Below are 18,025 nucleotides of genomic sequence, written 5' to 3'. Positions count from 1 at the left end.
GTATGAGTAAGAGTACGTAATATACGGATATCAATACTCCCTTTACTCGTCTTCTCTTACTCACCCTCTTCCCCTCTCCCCATCCATCTCCACTTCGTCGCCGATGCCGCCGACATGGTGATACCACCCGGGGGCTGCTACTGCTGCTCGTAGTACTGCACCAGCTACTCGCCAATACCCCTCTATACTACGGATACAGCCTCCACCGAGGTCCTCTGCAGCACAGGAGGGCCAAACCACGTTTCGTATGCATGCACCTCTTCATCTGGTCTGCTGTCTAGCTGCCTGCTTCAGACAGGTGATGACAAGACTACGTGATAGACTCGTAACGATACTGCTCCTAGTGCACGGTGCAGACTACGAGCAGCACCGTACTATCCTATAACCCCCTTCCATACTCCGAACCACGACATGAGAATGCTGATGACCGTCACCTGATGCTCGTGAAGCCGCCACGGTGCTGCTGACTCATCACACACCCACGTCTGTAGACAGCCTCTGACAGTTGCATGTACAATGACCAGAACGAGCCGTGGCTGACTCTCACTAGCCAAGCATCGCCACGGATATGGCAGGATGGGCTTGCAGGGCTTGCAAGGGGCGGTCGTGTAAGGCTGAGAAGAACGTCATCGCCGTCCGTGTCGTAGCACCGCGTACAACTCGTTTGCTGGGTGTCCTTGCCGGAGGACTTGCCAGCTCAGCGCTGGACAGACTCCATCCATTCAATCACTGACTCCTGCTCAGCGTGCTGTTTCCGACAAAGCAAGTAACGGCTCGTACGTGTAGGGGTGAACCCTCATGACCTGATCCGTGTTACCATGCTCGTACAGCACGGTTGATATCGGTGCATATATTTTCATCGGCCTAGTGGAATATATGCCTACGTAATGCATGCACTCCGTATTCTAAATGTTAGAGGCCGATGAGCCTAAAGAGACTTGAACCTAGCAGCCTAGAAGCCTAGAAGCCTAGAAGCTTAGGAGCCTAGAAGCCTGAAAGGCTCCTCAGTGCAGACTGCAGACCCTCGACTGGCAAATCACATGCCCCTGCATGGCCCCCCCCAAGCTTCTTCCGCCCACTATTCTCCGTCTTTCCCCCATCAATGACTCCAATGAGCATCAAGCCCCGTCCATCAGTCCGACGACCAAACATTCAACCCAACCGCTGCCGACCTTTAGGTAATATTCCGGGCGGTATATACTCACCTTGCCTCACTCTACTACTTACTACTTGCTGACTACCAGTAGTATTGCTGCTGCCACCCGTTGCCATCGGTCAGACACCCTCTGTCCCATATCTCCCCGCCCCCCGACCGACACACCATCACCGCCAGACGGCAGAACAGACACAAGACCACGCCATGGTCTACTGAACAGAGCAGAGAGGATCATGACCACCACATCCGCCCAACCTTCCCCCTCTCAACCTGCGCCAAACTCCCGCAAGTCCTCGGCATCGCAACCCACTACGACCACGCCTGGTCCCACGACCGGTCCCACGCAGACCCGTCCGTCGCATCCCCCCGTCCAGCTGGGGCCTCCCGCGGTGGTGCATGGAGGAGTACACCCGACCATGGAGCTGAATGGCTCGGCCGCCGCCGGTCGCGGCCTGATCACGAATGGCGCCGGCCTGACCGAGAATGGAATCGCCTCGCACAGCGGCGACGACCTTGAGAATGGCGCACCGCCCACCGCGGATGGGAATGGCTTGCGCTCCGTCGACGGGAACGGCACCGTCGCCGCCACCGCCGGTCCCGGCTCAGCACATCCAAGACGCCCGTCACCCTTACTTCACAGATCCAAGAGCGAGTATGGCCCTCGCCTGACGCCGACGCAGGAAACCGAGCCGTATCACCACGATATCATTCCCGAGTGGGGAGCCAGACACGGCTTTGAGGACCATTACCAGTCCGAACAGATCTCTCAGCTGGCAAACGTGAGTCGTCTATCTCTCCCTCCTCTTCTTTCGCCGAGACCTCTATCGAGACCATGGCTTCTCCTCCTCCCCCTCCGTCCGCAGCTCTCTGACATCATCACTCTTCTCCGCGTAGAATTGGTACATGTACTTCACCGACAAGCGGCACGAGACGACGGGCAACCCGAAACCTGCTCAGTACGAGCTCCAAGACTGGCGCCAGAGGGACCGACTGAAGACCGTTTCGGCTGCCCTGGCCGTCTGTCTCAACATCGGCGTCGACCCTCCCGATCAGCTCAAGACGACGCCCGGCGCAAAGCTCGAGGCTTGGACCGACCCGACCATCCCACCCGCCCAGAAAGCCCTCGAGAACATCGGCAAAGCTCTGCAGGCTCAGTACGAGACCTTGGCCATCCGGGCGCGTTATAAGCAGTACCTGGACCCCTCGGTCGAAGAGACCAAGAAGTTCTGCACCTCCCTACGGCGCAACGCCAAGGACGAGCGAGTCTTGCTGCACTACAACGGCCATGGCGTGCCGAAACCGACGGCCTCTGGCGAGATTTGGGTTTTCAACAAGAACTACACCCAGTATATCCCGGTCTCCCTGTATGATCTTCAGTATTGGCTGCAGGCCCCGACCATCTTCGTCTGGGACTGCTCCGAGGCCGGCAACATCCTCGGCAACTACCACCGCTTCGTCGAGAAGCACGAGGAGGAGGAAGCAAAGGCCGCCGAGGACAACCCTACGTACGACAGGATCAACTACCGACCGTACATCCACCTCGCTGCCTGCGCCGTCAAGGAGAACCTGCCCACCAACCCGCTACTCCCCGCCGACCTCTTCACTGCCTGCCTCACCACCCCGATCGAGATGGCCCTCTGGTTCTTCGTCCTCCAGAACCCCCTCAAGACCAGCATATCGCCCGAGCGCGCAAAGAAGCTACCGGGCCGCCTCCAGGAGAGGCGCACCCCGCTCGGCGAGCTCAACTGGATCTTCACCGCCATCACGGACAGCATCGCCTGGACGTCGCTCCCGCGCGACGTCTTCCGCAAGTTCTTCCGTCAGGACCTCATGGTCGCCGCCCTCTTCCGCAACTTCCTCCTCGCCCAGCGCGTCATGATCGTCTACGGCTGCCACCCGCAGTCGTACCCGGCCCTGCCCGACACCCACCAGCACCCGCTGTGGCAGACGTGGGACCTGGCCGTCGACATGGCTCTGGCCCAGCTGCCCCTGCTCGAGCGCAAGGACGGCGAGGGTGCCGAGTACGAGTACCAGAACTCGACATTCTTCACCGAGCAGCTCACCGCCTTCGAGGTCTACCTCACCAGAGGCGACGCCATGGCCCAGAGCCCCCCCGACCAGCTGCCCGTCGTCCTCCAGGTACTGCTGAGCCAGCAGCACAGAGTTAGGGCTCTCATCCTGCTCGGCAGGTTCCTGGACCTCGGTCCCTGGTCGGTGCAGCTGGCGCTCAGCATAGGCATCTTCCCCTACGTGCTCAAGCTGCTGCAGTCGGCCGCCGCCGAGCTGAAGCCCGTCATGGTCTTCATCTGGGCGCGTCTCATCGCCGTCGACATCTCGTGCCAGGCCGACCTGATCAAGGACAGCGGCTACAGCTACTTTGCCGGCATCCTCAAGCCGTCCGAGGGGCTCCCCGTCGTCAACGGCGACGAGCACAAGGCCATGTGCGCCTTCATCCTAGCCATGCTGTGCAAGGACTACCGCAACGGCCAGGTCGTGTGCAACCAGACCGACATCATGACGTACTGCCTCGAGCACCTGGAGAACCAGGAGAACCCGCTGCTGCGCCAGTGGGCCTGCCTGTGCCTGAGCCAGCTGTGGCAGGGCCTCCCCGAGGCCAAGTGGCGCGGCATCCGCGAGAACGCCTACGTGCGTCTGGCCTACCTGAAGAAGGATCCGTGCAGCGAGGTGCGGGCCGCCATGATCCTGGCCATGACCACCTTCCTCGGCATCCCCGAGCTGACGGACGAGGTGGCCCGCGTCGAGGAGTCGGTCGCCTGGACCATGCTGGGCATGGGAAACGACGGCAGCCCAGTCGTGCGGAAGCAGTTCCTCGTCTTCCTGTCGCACTTCGTCCTGCGCTTCGAGAGCAAGTTCCTGGTCGCCGCCTACGAGCACCTGGCTGAGGAGAAGGACTACCTCTCCTTCCCGCCCCAGGACGACGGCCACGACCACAAGAGCGGGCTCCACTACGTCCGGCCCGAGAACCGCGCCAAGGACGGCTCCGTCAAGCCCACGGCCCAGGGCCTCTCGCACAACACTGTCTACATGGCCTGCTGGAAGCACGCCCTCATCCTCAGCGTCGACCCCCACCCGGAGGTCCAGAAGATGGCCTCGACCGTCGTCGACTACATGCACAACGCCCTGGCCCACTCCACCATCGGCCCTGCGGCGGCCGCGCTCATGGGTGAGATTCACCGTCGCGCCCAGAAGCAGTCGAGAAGGCACGGTCACGGCCAGGGCGGCCCGCTGCACAAGACGGGACTCATGGGCGTCGGCGTCGGCGGCGGCGGCGGCGGCGGCAGTGGCGGTGGCGGCTCCGGCACCCCTCCCATGCCCACGTCGCCGGGCATCATCCGCCGCACGGCGAGCCTGCTCTTCCCGTCATTCTACCCCGAAGACAGGCCGTCCAGGCCGGAGAGCCCGTCGACGTCGTCCTTCTCGGGCTCGGGCATGGCGGCGCCCCGGTCACCCAGCGCCAAGGTGCCCCCGTCGCAGGCCACAGCCCCCCCGGAGCAGAACGAGCCCAAGGCCACGTCGGGCCCCTACCACGTGGCGCGCGAGCCCGTGTCGGGCGGCTACCAGGAGCGGGACCTGTCGCAGGCGCCGACGCTGCCCCTGTCGAGCGGCTTCCTGGAGTGGTCGATCGAGTACTTCCGGGAGCCGCAGATGAAGCCGAGCGAGGCGGACGAGCCGGGCAGCACGGAGTACAACGAGCGGCTGTGGCGGCGGGCGCGCAACGAGTCGATCCTGAAGGAGACGCAGCCGCTCAAGCAGTACGCCGGCACGCACAAGTGGAACCAGGCGCTGGGGATGATGAACAACGGCGGGCAGCCGGCCAGGATGACGTTCCACCAGTTCGAGGATCACCTGGCGGTGTCGGATGACGGCAACACGGTGAGCGTGTGGGACTGGAAGAAGCACACGCGCCTCAGCCGGTTCAGCAACGGCAACCCCGAGGGCTCACGGATCAGCGACATGAAGTTCATCAACGAGGACGACCAGGCGATGCTCCTCACCGGGTCGTCGGACGGCGTGATCCGCGTATACAGGCACTACGACGACGGCAACAGCGAGGCCGCCTCCTCCTCCGGGGGGGCCGGGAGCGGCAAGGTAGAGCTGGCGTCCGCGTGGCGGGCCCTGACGCAGATGGTGCCCAGCAACGTCAACTCGGGCATGGTCTTTGACTGGCAGCAGGTGTCGGGGCGGGTCCTCGTAGCCGGGGACGAGCGCGTGATCCGGGTGTGGTACGCGGCGCACGAGACGTGCGTCGTCGACATACCCGCGCGGTCCGGGTCGTGCGTCACGTCCCTGACGTCGGACCAGATGACGGGCAACATATTCGTGGCGGGATTCGGCGACGGGGCCGTGCGCGTCTACGACACCAGGCTGCGGCCGCAGGAGAGCATGGTGCGCAAGTGGAAGGACGAGACGGACAGGCAGTGGGTCTCGAGCGTGCACATGCAGCGCGGCGGCAAGAGGGAGCTGCTCAGCGCGAGCCGCAACGGCAAGGTCAAGATATGGGACATCCGCGTCGACAAACCGCTCCACGCCTTTCAGGCTACGAGGGATACGCTGCGGACGGCGAGTACGCATGAGCACTTACCCGTGTTTGCAGTGTGAGTCCTCCCCTCCCCCCCATTTTTTCCCCCATTTTTTCTTCTTCATTTCTTCTTCTTCTCCTACTATCCCTTCTCTCCTCCTCCTCCTCCTCCTCCTCCTCTCCTCTGTATCCCTCCCTTGTTTCCTCTCTCCTCCCGTCCATCTCGTTACGTCGCTGACAGGAAAATACAGCGGAACGTCGGCCCACACGGTCAAGGTCTTCAACTTTGACGGCACCAACCTCTCCCACGTCGAACCGTACTCCAGCTTCCTCCAGCAGAACAGGGGCTCTCCCATCTCGGCCACGGCATTCCACCCCCACCGGCCTATCCTCGGCTGTGCGGCTAGGGGCGACTCCCACATCAACCTGTTTACGTGTGAGGATACGAATTCTCTTGGAGGGAATTGAACTTTTTTTTTTTTCTCGTCTTTTTTTCCTCTTCTCATCACCTGATTGTTTTTCAATATTCTGTTTATGGGTTCCAAATCCCTGTCTGTCCATTCATCTGTTTGGGGTTTCTGGATTGAAAGCTTCTTAGCACTGTGCGGTGATGAGGAACGCTTCTCGAGGACACGTCGTTCATGTGAAGAGGAGTATTTTTCATGTTGCATTTCTGACTTTTTTTTTTTTTTCTGGCGTCATGGAGGGGAGATGTGAGCCTTTTCTTCTTCTTCTTCTTCTTCTTCTTCTCCTGCATGGCTGGTTGAGCATGCAATTTTACTCGGACTGATAATGGCGATCTTATACGATATAAACTTGAAATCCAATGATGTGTGTGTGGAATGATGTTTAAGGAGGAATACCGATAAGAAAAGAAGTCTACCAGACCAAGCCCCCATCCATCTTTAACCAACTGGAGGAGGAAGAGAAAGCAGCCAAGACCACCCTCAGCTCAGAAGCATGTGGCACCAAAATTGCATGACTAAGCAGCCAAGGGCCTGTTGCCACACGCACAGACGTAAATAGTCTCATGTGAAGATGACCCTCCTCTCAAACACACACATATCGACCGAGGACGTGTACGTAGGCAGAGACCACTGTATCGGCGTCTACGGGTCAATCGTGCGTTGTCGCCCACTGGAAGCATATGCAACCCCAACCCCAACCCCAACCCCCCTACAGGGTAGGTGAAAACTGGATGGCGGGGTATGCAGGAGTCGCTGCCCTGCCCCGCCATGGAAATTTATCGATTGTCAGAGTGTCAGACCAGACTTTGACCCTCCCCCCGAACACAGCACAACACCCAACCACCCCCCCCCCCGGTTTTACCATTCACCCTTGTAGAAACTAACCGGCAAGAAAGCCTGAAAAGATTTTTTTCTTCTCTAAAAAAAAAAAAACCAACAGCACCTCAGCACTCCACTTTCAACGTTGACGACGAAGCAATCATGGCCGACAAGCCCGCTGAGTCGAAGCCCCCGGTCGCTGCTGCCCCCGCGGCGGCGACGGCGGCGCAGGGTGGTGAGGGTGGTGAGGGTGGCGAGGCCGGACCGTCGAAGAAGGCGCTGAAGAAGGCCGAGGCTAAGGCGAAGAAGGAGGCCGAGAAGGCGAAGCGCGCGGCCGAGCACGAGGCCAAGCAGGCGGCCGCCAAGGCGGCGGCGGGCAACACCGAGGACCTGGCCAGGGAGAACTACGGGGAGGCGACGGCGGCGACCAAGGTGGATGCGGAGCGCGTCCACCTCCGGGACGTGGGGGAGTCGCAGCTGGGCAAGACGATCAAGCTGAGGGCGTGGGTGCAGAACTCGCGCATGCAGGGCGCCAAGATGGCCTTCGTGGAGCTGCGCGAGGAGCGCAACTGGGCCATCCAGGGCGTGGTGGCGGCCAGCCCCGAGGGCAGGCCGGTCAGCAGGCAGATGGTCAAGTGGATCGGCGGGCTCAACCTCGAGGGCTTCGTGCTGGTCGAGGGCCGGGTCGAGAAGCCGCTGGAGCCGGTCAAGAGCGTGCGGGTGTCCGGCTACGAGCTCCACATCACAAAGTGCTACGTCATCTCGCCCGGTCCCGAGGTCCTCGGCATGGGTCTCGCCGTGGCCAACAAGGCGGTGACCAACTTTGACGACGAGGAGGCTGCCGCTGCCGGGGACGCTGCGGCGGCGGACGAGGCCAGGAAGGGCGTCGAGAACCTGAGCGTCGACAGCGTCCCGTCGGCCAGCATGGCCACCCACCTGTCGAACCCGGCCATGCACAAGCGGGCGCCGGTCCAGCAGGCCATCGCCGACGTCCGGATGGCGACCAGGAAGCTGTTCGCCGAGTACCTCGAGTCGCAGGGTTTCAACCAGTTCGAGCCGCCCTGCCTCATCGGGGCCGCGTCCGAGGGCGGCTCCAACGTGTTCGGCATGACGTACTTTGACCGGCAGGCCTACCTCGCCCAGTCGCCGCAGTTCTACAAGCAGTTCGAGATTGCCGGTGGCAGGAAGCGCGTCTTCTGCATCGGGCCCGTCTTCCGCGCCGAGGTGAGATGCCAGCCAGCGTAGGGGGGGTGGAGGGATGGAGGGATGGATTGCCTGCTAACGGGATGGTGCAGAACTCCAACACGCCCCGCCACATGACCGAGTTCACGGGCCTCGACATGGAGATGGAGATTGAGGAGTCGTACCACGAGGTCCGCGACATGCTCGAGGCCACGCTGCTCTACATCTTCCGCGGGCTCGAGGAGCGGTGCGCGGAGCAGATCGCGACGATCCGCACCGTGTACCCGTCGGACGACTTCCTCCTGCCCGAGGCGGGCAAGGAGGTCAGGCTCACCTTCGCCGAGGGCCAGGCTCTGCTCCGGGCCGAGGGCCCGGAGGAGTACCGCAACGTGTCGGACGAGGAGGACATGTCGACGCCGCAGGAGAAGGCGCTGGGGGCGCTGATCCGCGAAAAGTACAAGACGGACTTTTACGTGCTGGACAAGTTCCCCGAGGAGGCGCGGCCCTTCTACGCGCTCGAGGACCCGCAGAACCCCAAGGTGACCAACGCCTACGACTTCTTCATGCGCGGCCAGGAGATCCTCTCGGGCGGCCAGCGGGTGCACAGGCCCGACCTGCTCGAGGCGCGCCTCCGCAAGAAGGGCGTCGACCCCGACAGCCCCGGCATCAAGGAGTACGTCGACGTCTTCCGCAGCTGCGGCGTCCCGCCCCACGGAGGAGGCGGCATCGGCCTCGACCGCGTCGTCGCCTGGTATCTCAACCTGCCTAGCGTACACCTGGCTAGCTTCTACCCTCGCACTCCCAAGAGGTTGCTGCCGTAAGGTGGGAGCGTCTCCTACCCGAGATGCAACAGGGAGAGAAGAAGAGAGAGAAAAGAAGAAGAAGAAAATTGGTGAGGGAGGGATTATTATCTGCTGGTTATCGCTACCAGTCACGAAAAGAAATAAGAGAAGAAGAAGAAGAAAAAGAAGAGAGAGAGAGAGAGAGGGAGAGAGAGGGGGAGAGAGAGGACTGAGAGACAGATAGAGAGAGGGAATAACTCGAGACGAGCTCGAGAGGGTCTACGAGTGGGCCGTGACAAGAGAACCCAAGGAGGCTCACTATGATGGAGATCTCTGCACATGGTATTGATATTCGTCGTAATATTGTACTCGCTGTCTTTTTGAAGGATGCATCCATTCAGGATCTGCATAATCCGCATATCCTCGCGCACAGCTAGGTTCGTATGAGGCCTCTGCTCCGAGCGAGCGTATCGTGTTTCGTGTCTTGAATGTCTGCAACTTCCTAGGACTCAGAGTGGGATGAAGAAGAGAAAGAAAGTGAGCAGGCGGGTCGAATGGCGGGGAGGAGGAGTTCCTTTGGGGAGGAGGGGGGGGGGGCGTACTATCATGGTACCATCATGCTCGTAATGATGATGATGATGATGATATCTGTACCCGTACATTGTAGCCGTAGCTCCGTAATGCAATGGTACATGTACGGATACTCGGTATTATTATTACTGGTATATAACGCCTACAATATTAACGCGCGCTTGTACCGTAGACCAATTGATCCGAACCTGCCTCATTCGGGGTGTTTTTTTTTTTAATATGTTATTTTTATTTTTATTTTTATTTTTATCCTAATTCTATCATTTTATTCCATTTTTTTTATTCTTAATTGCTCTTCTTTGTTCCCCCCTCCCAATTCATCCGTCATCCTCTCTCTCCGGCCACGACCGCACACAGAAAACTGCACCCGCCGCCGATTCACCACATCGCCTTCATCCTCTCTTTCTTTCACCATCATCAATCCGAGAAGCTCCCCCCCCGCTCTCCCCCCTCCCCTCTTCCTCCCTCCGCCATGGAATTCACCGGCCAGTACCAGTTTGCTGCCGGCAATGCGCCCTACCATCAATTCCTCCCAGTGCCGCCTCTCACTCCGTCGCACTCTCAATCGGCCCCTTCGGACGAGTGTAACAATAACTCTTCGCCTGTATGACACTTGACCCATTCCGAACAAGAGACGAGAAGAAGGGGGAATATGACGAGATACAAATCTTTTCTTTTTTTCAAAAGAAAAAAAAAAACAACACTAACAATATCCTAGGATGCCTTTGATGGTCTGTCTCACGGCACTGCCACCGACGCGCCATTTGCCCCTCTTGATTTCGCCCAACAACAGCAGTCGGCCTTTCAGACACAACAACGACAACAACAACAACGACAACAACAGCAGCAGCAGCAGCAGCAGCAGCAGGCACATTCTGGCTTCTCATACGGTGGACCTCCGACACCTCCCAATCATCACATCTCATTCGGACAGCAACATACCCCCACGACGACGACGACGACGGCGGCGGCGGCGGCGGCGGCGGCAGCAGCAGCGGCAGCAGCAGCTTCGGCTTCAGCCTCAGCTTCCGCGCATAACCATTATCGCGATCAACGCATGACGAACGGGGGCGCCTTCTTCGATGATGGGTATAACGGTACCGTCGTGCAGGCTACGGAGCACGGTAACGGTCACGATCGGTCAGAGCCGGACGACCAGAGTAATAGCGGGAGAGGTGGTAGTGAGGAGGGTCCTCTGACGCCGGCGCAGTCGAAGCGCAAGGCGCAGAACCGGGCAGCGTATGTTTTTATCTTGTTTTACCTACTTCTTTTTTCCTTGTCATATTCCCCCCCCCCCCTCCTCCACACACACACACACACCTTTCCTCTTCTCTCGGTTACCCTCATGGCCTATAGGAGAGATGGTGGGGGGAGGGAGGAAACACAAGAGAAGAGACAGGATAGCCGAGGAAGAGACGAGGAGACTGACGGAAAGACCATCAAGACAACGTGCCTTCCGAGAACGCAAGGAGAAACACGTCAAGGACCTCGAAAACAAACTGTCAGACCTCGAAGCCGCGCGCAAGGCAGCCACGACGGAGAACGAGCGACTACGCGCCGACCTGGCCAAGATGGCGACGGAGAACGAGCTGCTCAAGGCCACGGCCGGCATGTACAGCAACACTTCGTCCTCATCACACCCGTCATCCCCGCCCTCCACGGCAAGGTCGCGAGGACCCCGCGACGATGCCGCCGCCGCCATCGTCGAGACGGGCCCGATGCGCTACGACCCGGACGAGTTCAGCACCCGGGCCCTCCAGAACCACGACATCAAGACCTTTTCCCACCGCGTCATCGAGTCGCGCGACGGCCACAGGCTCCTCGCCGTCGGGGCCTCTTGGGACCTCATCGCCTCTACCGACCCCTTCTCCCAGGGTCTCGTCGACCTGGTCGCCGTGGGGGACTATCTACGTACCCGGGCGCAGTGTGATGGTCAGGGACCCGTCTTTTCCGAGAAGGATGTCCTCGATGCTGTGAGGATCTGTACCATCTCGGCTGATGATGATTTGCTGTGATTTTTCTTCTTCATCGTCTTCTTCCTCCTCCTCCTCTTCTTCTTCTTTCTATCTTTTTCTCCATCTTTTCTTTTTTTTAATGACATCCTTATGCCTCTTTTTACGACATCTCTTATGAACCCTTTTTTTTTTTTTTGCTTTACTCTTACGATGCTCGATGCATGTTTTTTCTTTCTTTTCTTTCTTTCATAGGGAAATACAAAGACGATATTGAATAGAAATGTACTTTTTTTTTTGAGGGGGGAGCGGGGGGGGGTCCAATCAAGGTACGAAAATGGATATATGTATATATATGTATATATATAATATATATATATATATATATATATATGTGCATAAATTCTTCAACGGGTGTGGACTGGGACACGATATATATATAAACATTCTATATCGATGATGACTTGTCTTGATTTTCGCGACAACATTCTCTCGACTCTGCTATACACACTCCGGTACATGCACGCGTCTCTTCCTTATATCCCAATCACGCGCATGCAGCACATTACGTGATATTCTTCCATGGCAGAGGGGCTGATTGTATGAATGTACAAGTCTATGTGGAGGAGGATGGATTACAAAACAGAAAACCCTTGAAAAAGACCATGAATGAATCCTCTGCCCCCCGTACTTTGAATACTGTATTTTATTCTCTTATTCGAAAATTTTTTAATCTTTTATTTTTAATGTTTAAAATTTTTTTTTTGCTTCGTCTTCGTCGTAACGCATCATGTAAAAAAAACAGGAATATTAGAAGTGACAGGGAAGAAGAGAGAGAAGAGAGTAGAAAAAACGGTCATTATTGCCACCCATCTCCCAAGAATCAGCCAATACCCACCAAAACAAGGGGATTTTTTTCTAACCCAGAAAAAAAAAAACTAGCTACCCATTAAAAAAAACCTCTCTCATACCATTTTTTGTGTGTGTAAAGAGAGTACAAGAAAAGGGAGAGAGATGATGAGAGGAGAGAGGATCAGGGAGAGATGATCAGACATGATCAGAGAGACATGATCAGGAAGAGAAAGATCAGGGAGAGAGAGGATCAGGGAGAGATGATCACATCACAGCTTCTTCTTTCCGTCCTCGTCGTAGTGATACTTGATGGTGAGGCACCAGATGTCTAGGTAATCGCATACGGTGACGATGACGTCGACGATGAAGCTGCCGTAGACGCCGACGGCGAGTCCGAGCATGAGGAAGACGAAGGCGACCTGGTAGACGCCGTCGCCGAGGGCGCTGGGCCAGCCGAAGCCGAGGCGGTCCTTCAGCAGGGGGCCTAGGGAGTCGACGACGGCCCAGGCGACGGGGAGCGCGAGCACGTTCCAGTAGGGGAAGGGCAGCCCGGCGAGGTGGGCGGTGATGATGCGGCCGACGCTGTAGGCGTTGACGACGCCGGCGAACAGCGTGAACGGCACCAGGTGGCTGCGCAGGATGACGGGCTGCAGCGACAGGTAGGCGGCGATGAGGGCCCAGACGGCGAAGAAGGGCACCAGGCCCAGGAGGGCGCCGCGGGACCGGTCGCCCCTCGCGCGCCGCGCGCGTATCACGTTGAGCGACGACTCAAACGTGTTGTACACGAGCACCACGCCGCCCTCGACTAGGTACCAGTCCGAGAAGGACATGCCGTACAGCATCGAGGCGACGCCGTCGCCGCCGCTGGGCGCCGACACCCCCAGGAACCCGAGCAGGCTCTGCTGCCAGAAGTGCGCCCCGCCCAGGTACCCCGTCAGCGCGTACACCGTCACCAGGATCAGCACGCCCTCGACCGGGCCGTTGACCAGGCCCAGCGACAGCGTCTTGGTGTGGTACTCGTCCCACGTCTGCACGTAAAAGGTGAGCAGGGATGTGCAGAGCACCGCCACGGTGCGCCAGCTCTGTCCCAGGTTCTGCGACGCCGCAAAGATCAGGACGCCCAGGGACGTGTTGAGCGCGTCGACCGAGTGGTCGAATAGTTCGCCTAACGGGCCGGATTGTCTCGTGCGGCGACTGTTTTTACGAGTCAGAGTCAATCCAACGCTCTCTTCTTTTCTCCGCCCCTCTCTTTTAAAAAGAACGGGGGGGGGGGGGGGGGGGGGGGGGGGAAAAAAAACCTTTTTTTTGGGGGGGCCCCCGCCCGGGGGGGCAAAACCCCCCTCCCCCCCTGCGGGGGGGGGGGGGGGGGGGGGGGGGGGGGGGGGCGAAGAGGAAAAAGAAGAAGAAAAAAACTCACGCCTGCTGTCCATCGACAGCGTCAAAGGTCTGGTAGAGAAACAGGCCGACCGCCCAGCTGTAGTACACCCAGCCGGGACAGTCCTGGTCGAGGGTGGGATTGTACCACAGCAGCGTCAAGACGTTGGCCACGATGAACATGAAGCCCGTCAGGGTGATGAGGTTGGGCGCCATGCGCATCGGAAAGCACTTGATGACGACATTGGTGTAGAAGGGCTTGAGGATGTACTTGGAGATGAGCGATCGGTCCACGGCAGAGTATCTGTACTCCTTCAAGGCCGGGAGTTGATTCTGTCGAATGTAGCCCATTTTTTCCCCTTCTTCTCTTCTTTTCCTATCCTCCTTTTCCCTTCTTTCTTGCTGCACTCCGTCTCGTCTCGTCTCTGTCTCCTGTTACTAGAAGGATGGGTTTTTCGCCTCCGATGTCGCACCGCCGTGGTAGTCTCAGGTGCAGAGAGAGGACTCGGGCACCAGGAGGGATCGACGTCTATACGCGTGGGGAAGTGTGTTGTGTGTGTTTCGGTTCAGTGACGCGGTGCGTGCAAAGAGGGTGATCCAGAGAAGAGTTTGGCTGTATCGTAGTACTAAGCTCCCTACCACGAACAGGACAGACTTGGAGGAGGGGGGGGGGGATAGAGAGAGAGAGTGTGGGAGGGAGTGGATGGTTAAGAAGAAAAAGAGGAGAGGAGAAAGACAGAGAAAAGATGGGCTCTGTGGGGAATGGCCTTTTATCTTATTTTTTTATATAATTCTTTCTTTACCAAAGGAATAATTGACAGCTGTACGCATATATATATATATATATATGTACGTCACTGTGTTTTTTCCCTCTCATGATGGAAACTCATGGATTCAGAACACTTTCGGTGGGCTCATTTTTTCCCCTTCCCTTTCCTTCCCCCCCCCCCCCCCCATCACTACTTGTGTCTCTCTGTGTCCTCCCAAGCTGCAGGCTGCTCCACAACGCCTTGGACAGCAAAGCACATTAGAACACCTCAGGGCTGCCAAGGACGTCATCCATCTTGGCCCCGCATGTGATTCTCGTCTGCTAACAACAATCATATTCCCCATCAATACTCTTGCTATATTTTTTGCTCATCCTCTGTGCCTACTAAATATTATCATCATGCTCATCATGATATTGATACTTACTACTCGTACATAATATAGAGGCGGTGTTACTCGTACATGATACCTCACTAATCCATGCTATACCATCATAATTCACGTGAATCGATAGGTACACAAGCCTTCTCAATTACAAAAAGCCGCTATCACTCACCCTCACGTAACTAGTAACTAGTAACAATAGCCTGTCCGCCTGCTAATTCTGTTCCGATCCTTGCCCCATCATCGATCCAATCTCATCCCCAATGCCAGACGTTTCAATGCAGAGATGGTGGAATCCCCTCTGGGTGCCGTGGACCTCCCCCCTCTGTAGCAGTCCCTCACCTGACCAGCCGGTATCATGCCTCGAGATGCAAGCCATCGCTCAGCAGTCGCCCCCGGATTTGTCCAAAGAATAATGGTGCTCCAATTCTTCATGCTAATCTCTCCCCACCTACTCCTCCTGCCCATCTCCCTGCTTCTCCTGCTCCCTTTCCATCCTCTTCTTCTTCTTCTCCTCCTCCTCCTCCAGGTACCTCATCAGGCTCACCTGTGCCGCCGTCAAGAGCGGCGCGGCATGCTCGCAAGCATCCATCTGCGTTGCCTCTGCAATGCTCAGGGGCCGGTACGAGTTCGTACTTCTCATACGGCGCCCGTCGCCAATAACACCTAGCTTATGTTCCTGCCGCGGCAGCATCGTGTTTCCTGCAGCTCTCTCCGCAGCCACCGCCCTGTTCATGATGACACATCCAGAGTACCAGCAGCGGTCTATCTTGGCGTCGCACTTTCGAAGCTCTTCGTCCGTCAGACGGTCTGTACCAGGCTTGAATCTCGGATGTTCATCATCGTAGCCGGCCTGGAGATATTCGTTGGTCGGAAACGTCGGAGCTGGCTGGTTGTATTCCATCTTTCGAATACCTGTGACGATCTCCTCTTCCTTCATCATGCTGGCTACCTTGCTAGCCGTCGTAGAGTAGCCAGGCAGGCCGACCGATTGGTGCGAACGGTCCCGAGGGGCCATACACTCTGGAGCCTGCTCCTCCTCCTCCTCCTCCTCCTCCTGCTGCTGCTGCTGCTGCCCATCAGACGCCCATGTATTCTCTACCTCGTGCCAAGGAGATGCAGTGCCGCTTGCTCCAGGGCCTCTGGCTCGATCTTGGAGCCTACTCTGCAGGGCCTTGAATGTAGCCTCAAAGGTCGAGGGCCGGCACTGGCGTTGGCCGGGAGGGCCCGCCGTCAACGGCCGAGGAGCGTCCGAGGCTACGGTGAGTGCCGACGTAGGCTGGTTCACATCCTCGTGGCCCGTGGCCGAGGCCGGGTGAGTTCCGTAGACGCCCAGGCCACGAACGCACTCGGGCAGACTCCGATGGGCGGCCCCGTTCTGCACCAGAGCAGACGACATCCCCTGCATACCGGACCGGTAAAACCCCCAGGCGTCAAGATCCTCAGGCTTGGAGGGTGCGCCGGTCGGCATGGCCAGACCGACGACGCTTGGCGGGCTGCGTCCCCGGGGTACGTCTCCCATCACCTGGATGTTGGATCTCGCACCGCGTAGGACCCTGCGTGCCTTCTTCTGGTTGGGGTTGGGGTACGAGGCCAGGTTCTGGAGCGACTTGACCGTCATGGCGGCCAACGGGTCCGTGGAGAAGTCACCGTCGCTCTCACTATCGTCATCGCGATCATCCTTGGCCCCCCCAGAGCAAGCAGGCGAGTTACCGCTCCAATCGAAGGAAGGTGGCGTGGTCACGGGCGACTCCGGACGGCAACTCTGGACGCATCCGTCCATCTCTGGGGGCGTCAGCTGGGCGGCAAGCATGCTGAACGGCTGATGGTCCAGGTCTCTGAGGAACTTAGGACTGATGGCACGGTCGTAATTTTGCTGGAGGGGCGAGTACTGGAGGGGGGTGACCGACCGCCGAGCGCTGCTGTACCTGAGGGGGAGGGCGGCCAGGGCAGCCTTTGGAAAGAGGTTCAGGTCGGTGTGAGGACCGCCGTTAGGCCACCTGAAGGAGCGACCACGCCGGGCAGGAGGCTGGAGCGGCTGGGTGGTCTTGGGGTTGTAGATTGTCCCCGCCGTGGTGTACGTGAGCTGCCTCGACGCCGGTCTCGGGACCGGGGTCGACGAGGAAGGCAAGTCCACGGTCGAAGGAAGGCGGTCCATATCTATTTCGGGGAAGTCAGGTCGGCATGACACAAGATATCGGTACAGATCGGAAGAGAGGGGGCGAGGGAGATGCCTCCACGGTATAAGCAGTCGAGTGGGAGGGCGTATATCTGAGGAAGGAACTTGTCAGCACGATAGGCAATAAAGATGGGCACAACATCTGCCGCTCACTCAAAGGGGAAGATAAAGACAGGGTGTAGATGGAAGAAGAGAGGTGCCGAGATGAGATGGATAAGACCTGTGACCAAGAGTGTCAGCAGAGAATCTGTCCCCATCGATGATCAGAAAGCAATATATTTCCATTGAGAAGGCAGTTATTTGACCAGGAGAGGAGAAAGACGATGTCTTATTCCTTTCTCTGCCCTCATGCCTCTCTGTAAACCTAACTCGGACGTGAAAACAAGGAAAGAGCACTTGGGGGAAGGGGCAGCCCGCCCTTTCTATTTTTCTCTCTTTTTTTCCTTGCGAGGAAGGAGCTACCTCCAACAGCAGCAGAAGCAGCAGAAGCAGCAGAAGCAGAAAACATACCTTCCAAGATGAGTAAGGAATATATATGAAAAAAAAAAATCCAAAAGAAATACACCATCAAAATATCTTGGATCCAGAAAGAAGAAGGAGAGACGAAGGAAAAAGATGTGCAGATCTCGCCGGGCTATTATCTGTCTCGGGCAGAGAGAATCCAAGAAGACGTGCAGCGTGTCGGATGAAGTTCCTGTTTTCCAGAGTCAAGAAGAGACACACAAGAAGGAGAGAGAGAAGGTGAGCTACAAGAAGAACAGAAGCTGTATAATTATCAAAAGATGGAAAACAGAAGAAGAAAGAAGAAAGGAAAGGATCGGACGAGTAAAATGAACAGATGTGCTGCGTAGAGATGAACGTCGCAATCTCATCTGAAGTGGTGGTGATTATAGGCAAGAGGGGGGGGTCATGTTGAATATCAAAGGTGAGGTGAGGTAGGTGGTGAGGTGTGGTGTTTCCCCTCCTCCGCCCCCTCCCC

At 57.7% G+C, this 18,025-nt stretch overlaps 5 protein-coding genes across 5 annotated transcripts; 3 read left to right on the top strand and 2 right to left on the bottom strand.

The window, feature by feature from the left end:
* Positions 1-1,389: 1,389 nt before the first annotated feature.
* Positions 1,390-6,164, top strand: GMORB2_5298 (regulatory associated protein of mTOR; the record flags this gene model as incomplete). Its single annotated transcript, XM_035467272.1, has 3 exons — positions 1,390-1,935; positions 2,051-5,772; positions 5,948-6,164. The coding sequence occupies 3 exons, from the start codon at positions 1,390-1,392 to the stop codon at positions 6,162-6,164; spliced, it is 4,485 nt and encodes a 1,494-aa protein (XP_035323284.1).
* Positions 6,165-7,144: 980 nt separating this feature from the next.
* On the top strand, positions 7,145-8,985 carry GMORB2_5297 (aspartyl-tRNA synthetase; the record flags this gene model as incomplete). The annotated part of the gene is made up of 2 exons (XM_035467271.1): positions 7,145-8,206; positions 8,278-8,985. The coding sequence occupies 2 exons, from the start codon at positions 7,145-7,147 to the stop codon at positions 8,983-8,985; spliced, it is 1,770 nt and encodes a 589-aa protein (XP_035323283.1).
* Positions 8,986-10,009: 1,024 nt separating this feature from the next.
* GMORB2_5296 (uncharacterized protein) lies at positions 10,010-11,552 on the top strand (the record flags this gene model as incomplete). Its single annotated transcript, XM_035467270.1, has 3 exons — positions 10,010-10,141; positions 10,649-10,776; positions 10,982-11,552. 3 exons carry the CDS (start codon positions 10,010-10,012, stop codon positions 11,550-11,552), a joined length of 831 nt encoding a protein of 276 aa, XP_035323282.1.
* A 1,058-nt stretch (positions 11,553-12,610) lies between these two features.
* Positions 12,611-14,066, bottom strand: GMORB2_5295 (ethanolaminephosphotransferase; the record flags this gene model as incomplete). The annotated part of the gene is made up of 2 exons (XM_035467269.1): positions 12,611-13,535; positions 13,759-14,066. 2 exons carry the CDS (start codon positions 14,064-14,066, stop codon positions 12,611-12,613), a joined length of 1,233 nt encoding a protein of 410 aa, XP_035323281.1.
* Positions 14,067-15,318: 1,252 nt separating this feature from the next.
* GMORB2_5294 (uncharacterized protein) lies at positions 15,319-17,554 on the bottom strand (the record flags this gene model as incomplete). The annotated part of the gene is made up of 3 exons (XM_035467268.1): positions 15,319-15,890; positions 16,032-17,027; positions 17,509-17,554. 3 exons carry the CDS (start codon positions 17,552-17,554, stop codon positions 15,319-15,321), a joined length of 1,614 nt encoding a protein of 537 aa, XP_035323280.1.
* Between the last annotated feature and the right edge of the window lie 471 nt (positions 17,555-18,025).

This window comes from Geosmithia morbida, assembly GCF_012550715.1.
Source record: "Geosmithia morbida isolate 1262 chromosome Unknown scaffold_3, whole genome shotgun sequence".
Taxonomy (NCBI): Eukaryota; Fungi; Ascomycota; class Sordariomycetes; order Hypocreales; family Bionectriaceae; genus Geosmithia; species Geosmithia morbida.
This window is presented reverse-complemented; position numbering and strand designations above follow the sequence as displayed.